The sequence below is a fragment of the Apium graveolens genome, chromosome 7 (genome assembly GCF_009905375.1).
Source record: "Apium graveolens cultivar Ventura chromosome 7, ASM990537v1, whole genome shotgun sequence".
Lineage (NCBI taxonomy): Eukaryota > Viridiplantae > Streptophyta > Magnoliopsida > Apiales > Apiaceae > Apium > Apium graveolens.
The window spans coordinates 100812269-100826682 of NC_133653.1; the positions used below are offsets into that span (position 1 = coordinate 100812269).

The 14414-nt window shown below is 31.6% G+C and overlaps 1 protein-coding gene and 1 non-coding gene across 3 annotated transcripts; both read right to left on the minus strand.

The window, feature by feature from the left end:
• Positions 1-1826: 1826 nt before the first annotated feature.
• LOC141675111 (protein PLASTID TRANSCRIPTIONALLY ACTIVE 14) lies at positions 1827-9743 on the minus strand. 2 transcript variants are annotated; one of them, XM_074481832.1, is made up of 12 exons: positions 9341-9743; positions 8221-8358; positions 7928-8053; positions 7666-7794; positions 6873-6962; positions 6589-6739; positions 5450-5559; positions 4048-4116; positions 3373-3478; positions 3086-3283; positions 2519-2561; positions 1827-2436 (listed from the first exon to the last, which is right to left on the minus strand). In XM_074481832.1, the coding sequence occupies exons 1-12, from the start codon at positions 9617-9619 to the stop codon at positions 2358-2360; spliced, it is 1518 nt and encodes a 505-aa protein (XP_074337933.1). In that variant the 5' UTR covers positions 9620-9743; the 3' UTR covers positions 1827-2357. The 2 variants fall into 2 exon arrangements, with proteins under 2 accessions (XP_074337933.1, XP_074337932.1); XM_074481831.1 differs by having other exon boundaries at positions 3086-3286.
• Positions 9744-14086: 4343 nt separating this feature from the next.
• Positions 14087-14193, minus strand: LOC141675449 (small nucleolar RNA R71). The gene has a single exon (XR_012556102.1). It is a non-coding gene; the product is annotated as a small nucleolar RNA R71 (small nucleolar RNA).
• Positions 14194-14414: the final 221 nt, after the last annotated feature.

The window sequence follows — 14414 nt, forward strand, 5'->3', positions numbered from 1 at the left end:
ATTCGATCTATCGATTATACTGGTATCTCGTTTTATCCTGGAAGGCTATCAAGGAGACAGTTTCAACTGGACTCGAGGATCTCCATTTGGTTATATCCTTTCTTTCTCTGTTTGATTTCGTTTACTCACGCACACACTTATTTGATTTATATGTATTAATCGCAGATTGTATTCACATTTTCTATTTTTTTACTTTTGAAAATAATCAAAAGTTGTTTTATATAGTTTTCTAGTTCCTAATTATAAATTAAAAAGCCGCATTTTACGTTTTTCTAGTTTTCATTTTAGAAAATATCCGAGATGTTAAATTAATAATTTCTTGTAACCCGAACCGGACCCTTTATGCTAAATTAATAATTCCTTAAATTTCCAAATGTGTTCACATGTTAGCTAAAATGTTAATGTGTCACCCTAATATCTAGGTGTCACCCTAATATGTAGGTGTTACCCTAATATACATATTAGGTAAAATAATGTCACTGCTACCATGAGACCTGTTAGCAATAATTATAGATATCATCTATCACATCTTCTAGTCAGCTTTATGACATATTTAAACATATAACTATACATACATACATATTTATATTTATATTACATTTAATATATATGGATAAAAATTCTTATTTCATATTTAATATTTTTAGCTTATATAATATTAAGTATAAAAATATTATTTTCTTATTAACCAAATTTATTAATTATTTTGACATACAATTGCATATTTATAATAATAGTAATAAATCCAATATGATAAAATATAATAGAACTATACATTTTATAATATATAATAGATTTTATTCATTATTATTTTTTCATATTTAAATGTGTTATATATTTTGAGTTTTAATATTTATTAAATTGCAATTATATTCAACATTTTTCATTACATTTATATTTTATTTTCACTTTTATTAGATTAAGTATTAAATAAATTTGTTTTATCATTTAAAATATGTATTTGAGTATCTGAAAAATAGGTAAAAATAATATTTTTGAATATAACTAATCATTATAGCTGATACCATTAAAGAACATAGAACATGTGCTTGCAAGTCAACAAAATTATTGATGATGATAATTTGGCTAATCATTTTAGCTAAGGTGGTTGGAGATGCTCTAAGTTGCCTGTATAATAGTACAGTTAAATCTCGATAAATTAATAATCTCGTTAAATTAATAATTTCTTGTAACCCCGAATCAGACCCTTGCTAAATTAATAATTCGTTAAATTTATAAGATAATATTTTCTTTACTGATACATATAAGTCCCATATAATATATAAATTAATAATTACATATTACATCAAAATTATAAATTTCTAATATACAGCTTTATAGTAAGTCTCAATTGTAACCTGTATCTTTTTAAAATTGATGTCGCCTTTCTTCATCTTGAATCTTTATTAATGCATTATGGAACTCTGGTACTATGTTCATGGACTAAGGATGGTCTACAAAAGATAGGTTGAACCATTTTGAGAACTTTAGGACATTAAGTAATCTAAATAAGTGAATTATTTCAATTTACTTAAATTCATAAATATTTCTTAATATTATTTTAAGCATTCAATAGATGAAAATAAATTATTATTCTGAGAATTGTATACGTTATAAAATTTTAAATAATATATCTCGATATATTATAAATATTAATATATCGATAAATTAATAAATTATTAATTTATCGATATATTAATATTTCGATTAATTAATAATTTTTCATAATCCCAAAAGTATTAATTTATCGAAGTTTTACTGTATTTATGTTTGCATAGAGTAACAAAATTCATTATGTAAACCAACTAATTAATAAAAATAACATTTTATGCAATAAAATGTGGTTCAGTAAAAAAAAGGATTACTACTTTTCTTAAATTTAATCCCAACCCACAACCAAAGAATGAAGTCAAGTACCTGGAGACCACAACTCTCTCCATAAACAAAAAGGACTTGAAATGTTATCCTAGCATCGCCTTACTGGTAAACAAAGCTCAAAATTGACTACAGGGAAGGAAGTTTTTACACAACAGATCATTTAGCACAAAACTTCCCATAGAACCCTATCAACTTTGTAAGTTAGGGGGTATACAAAATTTCTAAAACCCATTTCTGAACATCTCTTAGCCTTTACAAACTGCATCAAGCTGTGGATGGATCTACTCGGACCTGTATATTATTACCAGGACCCCCAATCATTGCAACCGGCAACGAGCTTGTACACAATAAGATGTTACCAGTAGCTGTAAGGGATGAAAAGCGCTGATTTGTACATTTGAACGTGCTTCAAATCTCTGTTCAAATATATTATTGCGAACTGTACGCAAACTTGGATGACAAACAAAAGTTTATCCGCTCTAAAACAATATCCGTTCTTGATAAATATCTAGTGCCTGGATGACCTTTTCTATAAGTAATTTCTTGTGCAATCTATACCTGAAATATGCACAACTTTTAATACGTAAATAGGTTGTTGACAGTGAAACAGGCACAAAAATATAGTGTGAGAATAACATACTTGACAGCGACTTCAAGCGTTTTTCTAGTTTCCAGCATTGAGTCTGTTAGCAGTCATATTACAGACAAATAGAGTATCAGCAGAATGAAGATCCTCGTTATCTTTAAATGATCATATTAGGCCAGTTATTTCGTTTATTTTGTATGTTGAAAGTATAAAATATAATTACTGCCAACCTGGAGCAGGAGCGATTTATAAGAATATACCCAAGCCCTTAAGACGAGAATAATAATGAAAAATAGAATCCACAGACCACAAATAGAAGAATATGCCAGAGCCTTTAACACGAGAATAATGGGTAGGGAATGGTAAAGAAGGATACAATCCAGTAATATGTAAACTGATATTTAGTTTTTTTATCACAATGGTCATGTTTTGAAGAATTAATAAACAGTTCTTTAATTCTTCTCGCTTGTCAAACTGCAAAAGCAGTCATTTATGTTGTTGAATTTTATTTTTGGTGAGTGCAACAAGAAAATGATGAGCCAGTGATATGGCATACCTACTAATGCATTTTTAGAAAAAATTATTATGCAATTATGCAAGGAGTTTGTATTGCCAAGTTACCTATAATTTCCTGGTCTTGCACAGAAGTTGTGGGAAACTCCGCAAGCATCTGTTGACATTCGTCTTGTAGCTCCTTCACAGCATTTCTTTCAGCACTTGGAAGAGGAGGAATATCACCATCTGACCAAGTAGGCAATGTCCTTGCAGCTGCTATGACTGCCCCGTCAACAAAACTATCTCCATCTTTTGATAGCCGACCTGCTGAAAGCAATTTTAAATGTCTTACTACCCGAGTTACTGATGAAAGTTATGATAAACAATGCTTTCAAAAATAATGTAAGCCATACGGTTATGATAATATTCTTGAGGAAGACCGGATATGTTGAAGACTGACAAAAAGGAATCTAAATGGATTCGTGCATTGCCTGAAAATGGAATGACATCCCAAGGATTCTGCAATGTCCAGGAAACTCGTTGTAAAAACATTAACTAAAAATTCCTTTATAGTACAAAGGAGTTTTCAAGCTGGAAAGTTCAATATAAACAGGGGTGGCTAATATGTGCATTGTGCAGAACTGAAGATATAGATAACAGGATAGATAAAATCGAAGTAACAGCTAAACATTAGGAAACCAGGTGCCTAATAAGTGTAATGTTTGTAATTTTACATTTGATTGGTACATGAAATATCATAAGGATTGGTTACATTTGCAAATATTTCACGATCCTTATTATTTTACCTTCCGGCTTATAGAACAAATTGGCTTCTGTTCAACATTATCTACCTTGCATCAGAACCAATATTTCACATTTTTATCTTTAATCTATAATACAGACTCCAAAATAAATACCATGTTTACTGCCTTTTGTGTTTACTGCCTTAAGTACCACAAAATGGTAAAATCAACAATTAATATATAAAAGCAACTCATTCACTCTGACCTAAAAATAATGTTGTATTTAGTCAGTGACTACATCACAATGTACAATATGATAGCAGAAGCAGATGTGTTGGAATTTACCACAGGTGATGAAAATCCATATCTTTGCATAAGAGTATCATTCTGTCTGCTCATGTAATTAATTGTCATCTGTACAAAAAATATGAACCCATCAGTAACACAATTCAACACATGCCAAGCCATTCTAATGTAGATAACCAGATTCAATTAGATATTAGCGTGTAGAGAATGGGAAAGAAAACATAAACCAATTTAGAAATCCTCTTTTGCCTTCTCTTTCCCTTCTGTGGATTGAGAACCGTTTTGCTCTCTCAGTACTCAAAACATGTCTTTCAATTATCATTATGCTTTATAAGAATATACTAGAAACTAGCAATATCTCTTGCAGTTTTTCACTTTGGTTTCTGCATGTCTGCATATATATAGTCATTCATAAACATGGGAATTCATTTACAGTCTTACACTTGTTTAGGAATAGAGGCCATCGCTGTTGGTGGTTATTTTAACATAGAATAGTTTAGACAATAACTAATCTGTGATTTTCCAAATAGAACAATAAATTTAGTGCTCCTACAGTTTTACCTCAATTTCTGGCACGTACATATTGTTGTAATTATATCTCAGGTACATGGTAAAATAGGCCTCGAAAACTTTGCAATTACATTTAACTAATAAAGCATTAGTAAAAAGTCTCCAGAGGGCAATGGTGGCACTAGATGAAAGAAAAGAGAGCTCATTAAGGATAGTCATTCCTTTTTGACATATTTAACAGATTGAGTTGTCTAATAATAATTGAAAGGCTCTCGCCTCTAGATCTGCGCCAGCATTTACTGTACCGTTTCAGCACAAAATTGCCTAAACACAAGACCTAAAATCTCTTTCACAACTCAACTATGTGCTTCACTGCTTCCTGACTAAAATTGTAAGTATCTTCACTTGAGATGGCCTACATAACTTAACCACCAAATCAACATTTTACTTTGATATAATTTTTAAACAAACCTTTAAAATGCTTCTTTCCACATAAAATCTCCACTTATTGGTTCAAATTCATATGGACAAAACCATCAAAAGCTTGATGTTTCAGATAAACTCTAATAAAAACCCTTGCACGAATTCTTAATCCATTACCTTGTAAAATGCATCTATATTTGTTAGTATACTTCTGATTAAACAGAGTCGAGAGCTTAGTTGATAAAAATGTAAATATCAAGGATCTTCTTGTCAAAAAGTCAACCAACAGTTTATAGTTGTAGAACCAACTTACACTCCTCTCGGCAAGTAAAGTATATCCACCTCAACCATTTATGTGATGAGTAAATAATGAAGAAGTCTCATTTACTTGCTGGGTTCATAGCATAGTAATTACTTAAAAGTTTTTTAACTTGATGTAAAGTGGGACTTTACTACGCGGGAGCATGCAATAAAAAAAATCATACTATGAAGAGCACATTAAGTGTACCTCATCTCCTTTTCTAATCCGTTGTCCTGCATTTATCATCACCTCAAGCATGCGGTCCTTGAAACGCCAATGGAAAAAGCAATTTGGCTGGAAGGAGTGGTTCAGCATGTCTACAAAAAAGTTGGTCTCATAAAATATTAAAATTGTAAAGGAACTAGGGTTAGAAACTGATAAGTACATGATAGAAAATATACAAAATAATCTACACAAGTAAGAACGGGATAACTTAACTGAGTCTGCACCAAAAATAAAATCTTTAAATTTCATACTACAATTAGCACTAAATTATATATACTTTTAATTTTTTATTGTTAAATTTGCATGCGGCTCACCAGGATATAAGGCCTTATTTCATTATACCTAGGCCAACCAATTAGTCAAATTTCAAAGTATGTTATTCATTTATTCAAATTTTAAAGAATGTTATTTAGCTCCAGGACTTACCTGACATACGTATTTGATAAATAAAGACTAATATATACTCTCATACGTCCTTCGTCAAAATCCTACAAAATATATTATTTATTCCCAAATGCTACTTAATCGAGGATAAGGAGAACCAGTCACCTCTAAAACTTTCTCCTGCACTGTTGCCAGGTTTCCTTAATAATTTCACGTGAACAGTTTGTAAATTAAATGTTAAACACGTACTACCAGCCAGCATGATCTTCGGAAATCAGACTTGGACAAGACTTAACTCTTTAAAATCTCTAAGAACATGCGGAGAAACTCTTTTACATAGCTCCAGTTATGAATAGGGACAATCTTCAAGACTTCAACCTATCAGAAATTAGCCGCATGACAGAACCATATGTCGTATATTATAGAAGTTTCCCTACACTAAATGCATGGTGGAGGTCCATGAAGCCAAATGACTATTATATAGAGGTTCACCTATTTCATAGAATGTGCATATAAGATTTGACATGGACGGAAATTTGACTTTGTACAAGGATAAAGATCAACTTATCCAAATTACAGCATTTTTATTTATCTTTCCTCAGTAAGAGTTGAATGTTATAGTTGTTCACAACATACATGAATAATCTTAATTTCATACGAAAGACATTCAAGAATTTTAATTTTAAAAGAGAAAAGTGCAAGGGCAAAAATCGATAGTTACACTGAAAGAACCTCACCGGCATAAGGAATGAACATATTTGCATGTTGAACTAGTGCGCCTATTCTTACTTGAAGGTTAATGCATCGAGACTGGGCCATACTCACTGCCCAGATAAATCTCTCAGAATCAGGTGCCAGGCGCCTGATCTTAAGGGGCACACCAGAATGCTGAAAATGTATATATGTTATAAATTATAAATGTTTTTTCTGTAATTAAATAAAACAAGAACTAAAAGTGCAAGGACATAAAAATATATGGCTAGCTGCTAAAAGAATATACAGGTCAATGATAGCTCGATACCCAATTCTTTTCCCAAAATTCTAATGCTCTCTTTTGCTGCTCTCTCATAGCTGAAGCAAGATTGTGATCTTGAAGCTCTGATAGGTCCTCCTATCACATATGCAAAAAAAGGCAGAATGTTCTCAGCAACTTGTGGGTTAAATATATAACTATGTATCATAAATAACTTTTAAAATCACGTGCACTTAAGTTAATATAGAAAGGCCAGGTCATTAGATCAGGAACTTTCTTCTTTGCATGAACAGGCAGATCAGCACATATTACCTAGAGAGTTTTGAAGATACTAAAACCAAACATATGCAACTCTTTAGAATACAATTCTAATTAATTCTTTAGGGTTTCAAGTAATGAGAATATATGATTCTTTCAGATAACCTACACGTCTCTACATTTGCTGTAATTGTTTGACATCAAATCTTTTTTAGCAGGTATTACTGATAATCAGTTACTAATTACCTCCCTAGAAAGAAATATACTACATTTATAATATTCACGTGAGGACCCTGAAAACCAGAAATTCTCACTTTTATTATAAATGGTTTTGCAAATTTTATTCTGCGAAACCTTTGGTTCTCACCAGAGTGTTTGCCGTTTCATATCAAGGTATTAAAATTACATATAATATCTTGGTCTAACAACAGCAATTGAATGCATCATATGTTCTTGAGAAGGTTTATATTGTTAACTATATAAGAATCGTTTACAGTGATGTAATTGACTAGATATATTAATTAACGATTTAAACAGGGATCAACTAATGCACTCAACGATTGCATATTTGACACTCACAAACCTCTTTCGCAAGAAGCAAGCTAGTAGTCTCCTCGACGCTAGGAAGAAAGTCACCATAAAGCTGCCAAAAGTTATCATCTCGATCAAATGCATACAGAAGAAGACATGCTAACCTCAGGTCCCATTCTGTCTGCATTTTTTCAAAGAAAGAAAGATTAGGCAGCAAATGGGAACAACAAGCATAATGAAAACAACATTGATGGAGCACACACTAAATTAATTTAAACTAGTCATATTCAATGAAAAAAGGATAGCAAAACTACCTCTGGATTGGTAGAGTTGATAATGTCAAATATTGGATGACCCACGGGTATGATATCGGGGAAAAACATCCATGGGAGCTTTTGGCTAATGGTTAACATCACTTCCAAGGGAATTTCCATAATCACCTACACTTCTAACAATGTTAAAAAGTAATAATGTAGTCAAACTGTCTAAGTAGCTATGAGAACTAATGTAATAACCATTAGGTCATTTGTATTAGTTAATATATAAAAATCATACACTAATAATGATAATGCGTAGCAGATCGGTCTAAAATAAGAAAGAAACTCACTCTAGCTCGGCGAAGAGGCTCAACATCTTTAGAAGCATAGACTCCAAATCCATCAGGGCCCTCCCTAAATTCGACTCCATATGCTCTAACATTTCGAACATATCCTATCCTATAGAAGTCGGGATCTGCCAATTCCAACTGTTCAGAAATTAAATTTCTCAATATTAAGCGGGATAAAATTTAAAGCAAGGACAAGAATTATAGAATGAGCTGGAGACTACTAACATAGGCGAGAAAACAGATTATACCTAATTCACCATATATAGATCCAATTCCATGTTAAAAAAAAAAACAAATAACTTCACATAATCTAGTTAACTTAAATCAAGAAATTCTAAAAATGCAATCATTTTGGTTGGCATTTTCCGAACTTCCTTAGCTGGACTGAGAACTGTGCTAATTAGCTCACCCTTATTGTCAAATATCTTAACTTTTGTTGCAGCATACAAATCATAATGGCGTGTTTGGATTGTTAATCAGATTGAGATGGAAAAAGAAGAATTTTACGGATGTGCGTGTGCTGGGGGGAGATAGAAAATTAGAATGATTTGGAATCCCACAGGATAATGAATGTGTATATCACCAGCAGAGTTAATGCATTCTACATCCCTGAATTTTTGTTACAATTTATTAATTTGTTTTTCACCTTTTGATAGTTTTGAAATTGTAACAAGTAAAATAATGCCCAGGGACATGAAAACCTTCGCATATAATAGTTACCACAAATCAAGCAATTAGTATACTTAAAATCCTTCGACTTTAATAATGTAAAATCCAGGTTCAAGGCCAAGCAAGGTACAAGTAAAGCTAAAACAATAAAGAGAAGCTTCAAATTACCAAAGTTCCAAAATTTAGTTCATCTCCAGTTATAATTCTTAATACCATATCATCTTCATTACCAACATTTATTTACTCACTATACCTTCAACACTATAAAGTGGCAAACAAACAAACTAACAATTTGTAAACCAAAACAAAAAACTTAAATCATTAATCAAAAGGGTATTCAATTTCAACCACAACCCACCAAACTAAACAAAAAAACCCCCAAAATGACAAAAACACACACTAATCAATCAAAAAACAACCCAAGACACAATTTTATTGATTATAAAGTTACCTGAGAAGCAGGAGAATCTTGGGGTTCATCAGAGGGTTTAAGCAGAGGAAATGAAGCAGAAGAATAAGAAGAAGATGGGATTGTAGTTTCAAGTGAAGATGAAGAAGAAGAAGAAGAAGAAGAAGAAGAAGAAGCTCTAGTAACTCCATTTTTATGCTTGTTTTCATGGGTCCGTACAGTTCTTGATGGTGGGTAATTTTGTTTAGTGAATTTGTGATGATAAAGATTGAGTTGGAGGCTTGAAATTAAACATTGTTGAACAAGAACTGAAGAACCCATGTTTGTGTGTATAGATATGAATGTGTGTGTAATTTGTGTAGGGGGTTTAGCAAGAATTATGGAGAACGTTGGGTTTTCATTTTCAAGAATGGGAGAGTGATAATAGTGTTACTTTTAGCTCAACAAGGTGAGAAACGTTATCCACTTTAACCAAATTCAAATACATTAACCGGTGCTATTTTTGTTTTTTTTATTTCTGCCTCGTTAACTCGGTATAATTATTTTATCGGAATTTTTGAAAAATGCTTGTTCAAAAAGATTTTTGCAAAAAATACGGTTATATTTTTAAAAAATACATAAATTTATTATCTTTTCAAAAATACAATTTATTTGAAAAAACTCGAAATCGACTCGTTTGAGTTGAACTTGTTTTGATTTGTTTACTTACCCGAGCTGATCTTGAATATAAAAATTAGTTCGAATGAGTAAACGAGCCGAGCCGAGGTTTTTTCTGTTCGGCTCGAACTCGTCTTGTTGAGTTTGAAAATAGTTTGAATTCAACTCAAACTCGGTTAACTCGACTCGTCTCGGAAAAAGTGTGTATGTATGTGTATATATATATTACAAATAATCAATTAAAATCTTTATCATTACATTTTTCTCGTTATTTATTAATAATCTAATTAATTTAGAAATTTTGTTCATATTTCTAAATTAAATGCTTAATTTCTTTGTAAGAAAACTATAAAATATTGTTATTATTCATATTTTCACAAATAACATTAAATAACTTGTAATTTTAAACAATGAAATTTAAGTATAACATCAAGACATAATAAAATTTCGACATCGACAATTTAAAAAGTAATCTACAAGTTTTAAGTTTTGAATTTCTCAATAATTTAATAATAAATTGAATATATTTTTAAAATTTGACTTGAAAAACAAAATGATACAAATTAAAAAAAATGGTGCAGAGTGATAGTGTGTATACCATTATAAAGTAAAGACCGGTACTTGACAATCGAGGTAACTTAGAAAACTATAAATTATATTAAAGTTGGTCGATTAAAATAATATATGCAAATTATTAGTGGATAGCTCAATTTTGTTGAAACTCAGTTCTAATTCGGCTCAGTTTCGATTGTTTGGGATAATCGGCTCTATTCGCTTGCGATTCTACCAGTAGCGAAGAAAGAAAAAAAGAATTCTGAAATCTCTTCTGTATATAATAGGAGAATAAGGAGATAATATTAGTGTTATTTTTTATTCTGAGTAAAATGACTAACTTACCAATGTACTTAATATTTATATAAAAAAAATTGTTGTTAGAGAGGAATTGAACCCAAGTATTTACATTGACATATACATCTTATTACCACTGCACCACATAATATGCAAGTGTCATAAATAACGACAATTTATTTAACTTTACAATAATTACCAAAATATTTGTAAAGTTAGTTTCAAACAATTGAATTTGAAATATAAAATTAAGCATAGTACAGAAACGGATCATTGCCTGATTTATTAAACAATTTTTATTTTGAAAAGTATGTCTCAAACATTTTTAATTTTTTAATAAAAAGGTTAAATTGTACGTATAATTTTTTTAATATGTTTAAAATGAATACACTGATATAAATAATATATGTGTACTACATTAGATAGCTTAGAGTCATAAATAGTAAGTATATTTCGGTTTATTTCAAATTCGAAATAAGAACTTGATTCACTTTTCAAAAAATACTCGAAATATGTCTACATGATCTCACCGCTAATACAAAGTCACTATCTAGATTTAAATTAAATTACGAGTTCGATGAGAAAATTTTACCAATAAGGAGAAGTTTTGTAATATCTTATATTAATAAAAATTAATGTTTTGAAGTCTTTATATGATCAAGTCATTTGAATATTATGTATCAAAATTATTAACCGACTAGTTGTGCATTATTGTTTATGTGACTTAACTCAATATTTAAATATATTCGGAATTTGACATGAGATGTCACCAGATCCATTAAAACTATGAAAATATACTAAATCGATTTCTTTATTAATGTTTCACTCAAAAAAAAGATTTGATTTGTTATATTATTCAATGATGGTGAATTTATAAAGAGGTGATTTAAAAGTCCTACTTTTTTCATTATCTTTAGAAAAAATTAAACTACAACTATAAATTAAAATTTAGAATTTTCATCAATATGTTATTTGAAAAATGGCAAGACATGCGATGCTTCTTCATAAAAAATATAGTTTATTTATTGCATTATTTAATTAAAAATATATTTGTATTCAAATATTTGTGAAACAAATCTTAAAATTTTAAATTGTTCAGTTTGATATGGTTATTATAAGTAATCATATACATGGAACCTCTGTTGTTTTTTGAAGTCCTAACGTCTAAATTCCTAACTTTTTATTACAATCTAATTGTTAAGTGGCATTTATGTCCACTTAGAATGCATCATAAAGACTTGAATTGGTGACTTGAATTGGTATTTTGTACTCGAGTTGTTTGTGTTTTTGATACGTTTTTATAGTGTTTTACATTTCAGGCATAGATGAAGGAAGGATGAGATTAAACATTCTTTTGGTGTTAAATTGGTGTTGGGAAGGTGCTTCGGATGTTCGTTTGTTGATCGCCATCAAAAACCAGCAAATAAAACAGAAAAATAAATTTTCTCCAGAAGCTTAACGCACCCGCGTTGTGTTAGCGCGCGCCCGCGCCGGTTTGTCAGTAGTACAACACGCCCATGCTGGGATAGCGCACGGCCGCGCCAGGCCGGATTTCAGAATCCTGTTGCTACTATAATTTGATCTACTGGACTTTTGGATTGTTTTGGGTTGCTATATAAAGACTCCAAAAATACGTTTTTCACAACAAAGACTAAGGAGAAGACGTCGAGAAGACCTAGGAGCACAAATACAACGAAGGCGAAGAGGATCTAGTTTATTCTTGTGATTCTTCATTTAAGTTGTAATCTTGGATGCTAGTTTTCTTGTTTGTTGAACCTATTACTCTTAATTACGTACTTTGATTATTTATTCAGTTTATAAAGATTTAGTTTATTATACCATACTTTCACCGGAACCCACGGTGATGATGAGTTCGGTTATGAACTAATCGTTATCGTGGGATTCAAACGGATTTACTTATGGATGTCAATAGTTAATTTGTTTTGATATAGTGTGTGGTGATTGTATGATTTCCTAGTATTGGTTGTGCTTATTCGTCTTATGAGCTTCGCGAACTTGTAAGATAACGTGTTAATATCTATTGAAGTGAAAGTGAATTTAGAGGTTTAGAACTTGTCATGCTAGCATAGGTTTATGTAATTGTTATGCATGATTCGTAGGTAATTTTAACCATCTTACTTGCCCTACGTAATCACGATAGATAACTTGCGCATTAAACCTTTATGTTGTCAAATTCTATAGACATATATGGTCTCAACATAATTAGTTTATATTCAGCTTCTATCTCTTTTATGGATGTCTGGTAGTAGGGTATTCGTACAACGAAAGTTAGCATTTACTAGTTTCGTGTTATCTGATTAGTTGTCATCACCATTGCATGCTAAGGTTAAAAATAATGACTTTAAATGAAGTAGTAATGAAGTTAGAAACTCATTTTTATCTCATATAAGTAATGCAACCCTCAATTTTCTTAGTTAATTGCATGTTAGTTATTATCTTAGTTATAAACAATCTCAACTTGTTAATCGTCTTAGCACTGGATAATAACCATACCATCGTTGCATAAGTACATTAATTGAAATTAACCTAAACCAGTCTATGTGGGAACGAACTAGAAAGAATTCTATATTACTTGCGATCGCGTATACTTGCGTGAATATTAGCGTGTGTTTTCGTCCTAACAAGTTTTTGGCGCCGCTGCTGGGGACTTGATGTTAATTATTAGTTTATGTGCTTGTCATCAGTGGTCGCTAAAGTTCACAGACTCGGATATTTTACTTGTTTGATTATCGTTTTTTTAGGTACTCTAGAGAGCGTGTATGCTAAGGCGTTCTCGATCTCGCAAGAGAACACTGGATAAAGCGGAGGAAGTAGTTGAAGAAGTTTTTGTTGAGGAGAAATTTGAAGAAGAAGAAGTTCTATTCATAATGGGTGATCAACCAGTTGCAAATTTGAAGGCTTTGATGGACTATTCTAAGGCGAAAATCAATAATATTCAGTCTAGCATTATCAGGCCAGCCATTGCTGCTAACACCTTTGAGATCAAATCGAACACGATTCAGATGATACAGAATTCATTTCAGTTTGGGGGTTCTCCCTATAGAAGATCCCAACATGCACATCAAAGATTTTATCGAGTTCTGCGACACTTTCAAGTTCAATGAAGTTACTGAAGATGCTATAAAGCTGAGGTTTTTCCCATTCTTTCTGAGGGATAAGGCTAAGTGTTGGTTGCATTCTCTACCACCAGGCTCTATTACAACTTGGGAAGATCTTGCTCTGAAGTTTCTCACTAAATTCTTCCCTATGTCAAAGAATGCTGCAATCAGGAATGCTCTTACTCAATTTGCGCAGCAATCGGGAGAATCTTGGTGTGAAGCTTGGGATCGCTACAAGGAGATGCTTAGGAAGTGTTCTCATCATGGGATGCCTGACTGGATGATCATTAACTGCTTTTACAATGGGTTGGGTGCAACTTCTAGACCCATGCTTGATGCAGCATCAGGTGGAACCTTATGGGCTAAAATCTACAATGAAGCTTATGAGTTGATTGAGCTGATGGCTGCTAATGAATACCAAAACCCAACTTAGAGAATCCCTAAGGGTAGTGTAGCAGGAATTTTGGAAGTGGATACAGCTACTGCTATAG